The sequence below is a fragment of the Cebus imitator genome, unplaced genomic scaffold (assembly GCF_001604975.1).
Source record: "Cebus imitator isolate Cc_AM_T3 unplaced genomic scaffold, Cebus_imitator-1.0 Scaffold188, whole genome shotgun sequence".
Taxonomy (NCBI): domain Eukaryota; kingdom Metazoa; phylum Chordata; class Mammalia; order Primates; family Cebidae; genus Cebus; species Cebus imitator.
In genome coordinates, this window is record NW_016107503.1 from 5838794 (window position 1) to 5844981 (window position 6188).

Here is a 6188-nt window from a genome sequence, read left to right on the forward strand (position 1 = left end):
AAAAAGGTACTACATATTCAAAAAGCACATTTCTTGTTGTCATTACCTATGAAATCAACTCAATTGTGTAAAAAAGTATTTCAGGTAATTCAAAAGTAACTGGGCCCGGCGCGGTGGCTCATGCCTGAAATCCCTGCACTCTGGAAGGCCGAGGTGGGTGGATCACCTGAGGTCAGGAGTTCGAGACCAGCCTGGCCAACACGATGAAACCCCGTCTCTACTAAAAATACAAAAAATTAGCCGGATGTGGTGGGGGCGCCTGTAATCCCAACTACTTGGGAGGCTGAGGCAGGAGAATCCCTTGAACCCGGGAGGCGGAGGTTGCAGTGAGCCGAAATCGCACCACTGCACTCCAGCCTGGGCGAAAAGAGCAAAACTCCATCTCCGACACGCTTTATATTTTAAGGTATTATTGATAATACTGACTACAATATCGCAGTTGTTTCTGGTCAGTATCCAAGAAATCTGTATTTTATTGCAGCAAACACAGGTACAGAGACCCGGTGGTGCCTCCGATCTATGTAGAGCTCATGCTGCTTCTTAGCATTCATCCCGGTAAGGCTTTCCTTACTACACATCACAAGTTTTAGATACATTCATCCAGAAAAGGCACTCCTTATTAAACATCACTGGATTTACTACTGCTTAAAACCACAGCTTGCCTACCATCAGGAAAGCCAGAAATCATTAACATGTCAAGGCCTGTAAGAAATAAACGGACGCGACAATTTCCGCGAAGGTTCGGAAAAATCAACAACACACCCTACGAGGCTCTGAAATATATATTTTTAAAAACAGGTAAATCTCTATGGATCTGGGCCCAACGGCCCAAGGTCACAACAAGTCAATGGCCAAAAAACCCAAGAAATGAGTCTCCTAGTTCAGGACAATCCTGGCTAGGAATGGAGTCTGGGTTTGGGAACACTCGGGCCAAACCTTTAATGTGAACAACCCCAACCAAATGCAGTGGCTCCGTGGGTAAACCTCAAGCGTTTCGGGACATATTTCCTTCCATTTCCCCAGCCTTCCCTTCCTTAGTCACCCCCAACACTCACATCTCCGGAGCCACTTCATCCAATGGTAGACGATAGTACTGTGGTGTTTCTTGTTCTCTATACACCAAGACGACAAGCCTTGAATGGATTCCATGGTGTTGGTTACAGACTGGAATTTTCGATCCAACGAGGACTCCAGAGCCCCTGCTGAAGAGGCCGACGAGGAGGAGGCCTTACTGCTGCCTCCGCCGCCGCCGGCCGCCATCTTCCCGGTTTGCACAAGCGCTGCTGCTCCTCTGGCGGCAGCGGCGGCGGGAGCGGGCAAAACAATCACTGCGAGTGCGTGAAAGCCGTAGGTGGGGAGGGAGGCCAGGGGGTGGGGATGGTGCACGCGCCGGGCTCCTCCGGAGGTACGGACGGGAACACAAGCTGCTGGGCACGCTGGCAGCTCCTACACACTGCAAGGAGGGGCTGCGGGTCTCGGAGGTTTTACCAATATTGTTCAAGGGGTCGTGTTTAAACCAGTCAGTAATCACGGAAAAACTACGAGGAAAACAGGACCTGCAAAGCCTTTCAAAACGCCTGACGCCGAAACTAATGGTTTTATACTTTTCGGCTCTCAATGGTAAGGCCCTTCCCCGCCCGTCCCCACACTCCTGTGAGCCAAGTCGGGCGTTAATATCTTAAATTTAATACTACCCGACTGCCCCTTCAGTTGCAGAAATCTCTCTCTCCTTTAGACTCGCTAGCACAGAAAAGGTCCAAGGCTACCCAGTCAGGATTTTTTTTTTTTGCAACGCAATAGCAGCAAAGGGATAGCAACAGTATCGCGCACGCGCCGCTTGGCCCCGCCCCCCCGCTTCCTTCTCAACCTTGAAAGCAGAAAGAGGCGTGATGGCGGGGCAACCTGACCAATCAGGAATGGAAAACCAGAAGCGCGCGCAGGAGCTCTGAAGCCCCCCAGGGTCCAGGAAGCGCTTCGATTATTTGTGCGCCTGCGCAGAAGGACAGCGTGCAGCGGGCAGCAAAAACTAGGAGGGAAGGGTGAGGGAGCTGGTACAACTAAGGTTAGAGGGAGGCGCTCCACCGCTCCGCCCCGCCCCGCCTTTTGTTGCCTTGGGTCGCTGTCTTGGGATCGTTTAGCTCACACAACAGAAAATTCCCACCACTGAGACCACTGTTAGTCTTTGGCGGCTGCAGCCATCGCCGCCAACTCCTCGGGGCAGCGACGCGCGACAAAATGGCCGGCAGACATCTTGCAGCACCACAGAAGATGCGCATGCGCCAGCTCCAGTGAGCCATTCACTACGCAGACTCAGAGACCAAACCGTATTTCTCGCTTCCCTTGGAAGATAGCATTTACAGCTGCTTGACCATTTAGGTTAGAGGAAAAGGAAATAAATGAGGAAGTGAAAGAAAATTTTCCACATAAAATTTTTCGAGGGGAAGAAAATGGCAAGATGTGACCTCATTTTCTCCAGCTACGTTACAATCTTAAAATTGCATAATACATTATGGCAAGAGCCTTACATAACTGTTATGAGCCTTGTATGAACCGTTCCATCGCATGTACCTATGTAAATCCTCAGGGCTAATTTAGAGGATCCTGTGTTCCCACTAAGCATATACAATTTTAATTTTTTTAACGTCTCCCCACTACAGTCACACTTCTTGCAGGGAACCTACTTTGTCAAAATCATGTCCACTGTTCATTAATTCAGGTTGTTGAACGTCTTGTGCCAAATACTGTTTTAGATGATGGGGAATAATACAGAGCAAAACTTCCCTCCGGGGTTTAGTGGCAGGAGACCACAAACAAGAACATTTCAGACAGACTGAGTTCTGTAAAAAGGTGAAACAGGATAAGGGAGAAAGGTGTGTGTGCGTGTGCACGCACCAGTATGAGAATGGTGGTATGGTGAACCGGGAAGTCTTCTCGAAGAAAATAACTCGATCTGAACATTGACAAAAAAGCAACCAAGCAGACATGGGAGAGGGAGAGTGGAACATGCTGGCAGAAGGAACAGTAAGTGCAAAGGCCCTAAAACAGGGTCTCGGTCTGTCCCTGCCCAGGCTAGGGTGCAGTGGCACCATCGTAGCTCATAGCAGCCTTAACCCCCCCAGACTCAAGTGATCCTCCTGCCTCAGCAGCTCAAGTAGCTGGGACTACAGGCCTGCGTCATCACACCTGGCTAATTAAAATACAAACTTTTTTCTTTTTGAGAGGGGGGTCTCCCTATGTTGCCCAGGCTGGTCTCAAATTCCTTGCCTCAAGTAGTCATCCTGCTTTCAGCCTCCCAAAGTGCTGGGATTATAAGCATGAGCCACCATGCCTGGTCCTGACCCTACATTTTTTTTTTCTGTAACTCTAGCCAAAAAAAAAAAACACTTTTTAAAATAGACTATTTTAGAGCAGTTTTAGATTCACAGCGATTGTGTGGAAAGCACAGAGGCTTCCATATACCTCCTGCCCCCACAAATGAATACCCTTCCCCATTATCAATGTCACCCACCAGAATGGTACATCTGTTACAACTGACAAACCTACACTAACACATTATCACCCAAAGCCCATAGTTTACATTAGGGTTCACTCTTGGTGTTATACCTTCTGAGTTTGAAAAAATGTATAATGGCATGTATCCACCATTATAGTATCATACAGAGCAGTTTCACTGCTCTAAAAACCTCTGTGTTCCACCTGTTCACCCCTCCCTCCCCCACTCCCTTAGCAACTACTAATCATTTTACCGTCTTCAGAGTTTTGCCTTTTTCGGAACATCATGTAGTTGAAATAATTCGGTATGTAACCTTTTCAGACTGGCTTTTTTCACTTAGTAATATGCATTTCAGTTTCCTCCACATCTTTGCATGGCTTGATAGCTAATTTCTTTTTAGTGCTGAAATATTTCACTGTCCAGATGTGCCAGTTTTATTTATCCATTCACTTGAAGGACATCTTGGTTGCTTCCACATTTTGGCAAGTATGAATAAAGCAGTTATAAATATCTACGTACAGCTTTTGGGTGAATATGTTTTTAACTCCTTGAATAAATACGAAGGAGTACAATTGTTAGATCCTATGGTAAGAGTATGTTTAGTTTTGTAATAAATCATCAACCTGAGGCCAGGCATGGTGGCTCATGCCTGTAATCCCAGCACTTTGGGAGACCGAGAAGGGTGGATCACCCAAGGTCAGGAGTTAGAAACCAGCCAGCCTGACCAACATGGGGAAACCCAGTCTCTACTAAAAAATACAAAATTGGCCGGGCGTGGTGGCTCACGCCTGTAATCCAAGCACTTTGGAGGTCAGGGCGGGCGGATCACCTGAGGTCGGGAGTTCAAGATCAGCCTGACCAACATGGTGAAACCCCGTCATTATAAAAAAATAATTAAAATTTTTAAAAAATACAAAATTAGCCGGGCACGGTGGTGGGCTCCTGTAAACCAAGCTACTTGGGAGGCTGAGGCAGGAGAATCACTTGAACCTGGGAGGCAAAGGTTGCAGTGAGCCAAGATTGTGCCATTGCACTCCAGCCTGGGCAATAAGAGTGAAACTCCATCTCAAAAAAAAATCAACCTGTCCTCCAAAACAGATTTATCATTTTGCATTTCCATCAGTTCTACATTCTCACCAGCATTTAGTGTTGTGAGTCTTCTGGATTTTGGCCACTCTAACAGGTGTGTAGCAGTATCTTTGTTTTAATTTGCATTACCCTAATGACATATGACGTGGAGCATCTTTTCATATGTTTATTTGCCATCTCTTTTTTTGAAGATGTGTCTGTTAAGGTCTTTGACCCATTTTTTTTTTTTTTTTTGAAACGGAGTCTGTCATCCAGGCTGGAGTGCAGTTGCGTGATCTCAACTCACTGCAACCTCCACCTCCTGGGTTCAAGCAATTCTCCTGCCTCAACCTCTAGATCAGCTGGGATTACAGACATATGCCACCATGCCCTGCTAAACTGTGTATTTTTAGTAGAGACTAAAATTTTCGCCATGTTGGCCAGGCTGGTCTGGAACTCCCAACCTCATGTGATCTGCCTACCTCGGCCTCAAAAAGTGCTGGGATTACACGCGTAAGCCACTGCGACAGCCTCACTTTTTAATTGAGTTGTTCATTTTCTTAGTATTGAGTTTTAGCAGTTCTTTGTATATTTTGGGTAAGTCCGTTATCAGATATATCTTTTGCAAATATTTTCTTCCAGTAGGTGGCTTTTCATTTTTTCATTTTTTTTTACTTGTGATGGAGTCTCTGTTGCCCAGGCTGAAGTGCAGTAGCACAGTCTCCGCTCACTGCAACCTCCGCCTCCAGGGTTCAAGCAATTCTGCCTCCGCCTCCTGAGTAGCTGGGATTACAAGCACCCACCACGACACCCGGTGAATTTTTTGTATTTTTGGTAGAGACAGGTTTCACCATGTTGGCCTGGCTGGTCCCAAACTCATGACCTTAAGTGATCTGTCTGTCTCAGCCTCCCAAAGTGCTGGGATTACAGGTGTCAGCCACCATGCCCAGCTCTTCTTTTCATTTCCTTGACAGTGTCTTTTGGAGAATTTGTCACTTTAATTAAGCCCAGCTTATAAATTACCTAATTCATAGATCACGCCTTTGGTGGTGTTTCTAAAAAGTCAAGGCCAATCCCGAGGTCATGTACATTTTCTGTTATCTGCTAGGTGCTTTACAGCTTTGCATTATATATTTAGGTCTGTTATCTATTTTGAGTTAATTTCTGTGTCTAGATTCACATTTTTGCACGTGAACGTCCAGTTGTTCCAGCACCATTTTTTAAAAAACATTATCGCTCTTCTATTATATTGCTTTGTTCCTTTGTCACAGAGCAGTTGACTATATTTATGTGAATCTATCTCTGGGCTCTCTATCCTGTTCCATTGATCTATTCTTTCACCAATATTATACCACCAGCGGGGCATGGTGGCTCATGCCTGTAATCCCAGCACTTTGGAAGTCCGAGGCTGGTGGATAACCTGAGGTCTGGAGTTCAAGACCAGCCTGACCAACATGGTAAAACCTCATCTCTACTAAAAATACAAAATTAGCCAGGTGTGGTGGCGTATGCCTGTAATAGGCAGGAGAGTCACCTGAACCCAGGAGGTGGAGGCTGCAGTAAACTGAGATTGCACCATTGCACCCCAGCCTGGGCAACAAGAGCAAAACTCTGTCTCAAAAAAAAA

At 46.3% G+C, this 6188-nt stretch overlaps 1 protein-coding gene across 8 annotated transcripts in view; it reads right to left on the minus strand.

Annotated features, from left to right (window-relative positions):
- Positions 1-1847, minus strand: part of RPRD2 (regulation of nuclear pre-mRNA domain containing 2) — a 115820-nt gene extending 113973 nt beyond the window's left edge. For 4 of the 8 annotated variants that reach the window (XM_017546376.2, XM_037744923.1, XM_037744922.1 and 1 more), the window contains exon 1: positions 1056-1847. In XM_017546376.2, coding sequence (XP_017401865.1) covers positions 1056-1260 — 205 coding nt within the window. In that variant the 5' untranslated portion in view covers positions 1261-1847. The remainder of the gene's footprint in view (positions 1-1055) is intronic. The other 4 variants (XM_017546372.2, XM_037744921.1, XM_017546373.2 and 1 more) reach the window with 1 other exon arrangement.
- Positions 1848-6188: the final 4341 nt, after the last annotated feature.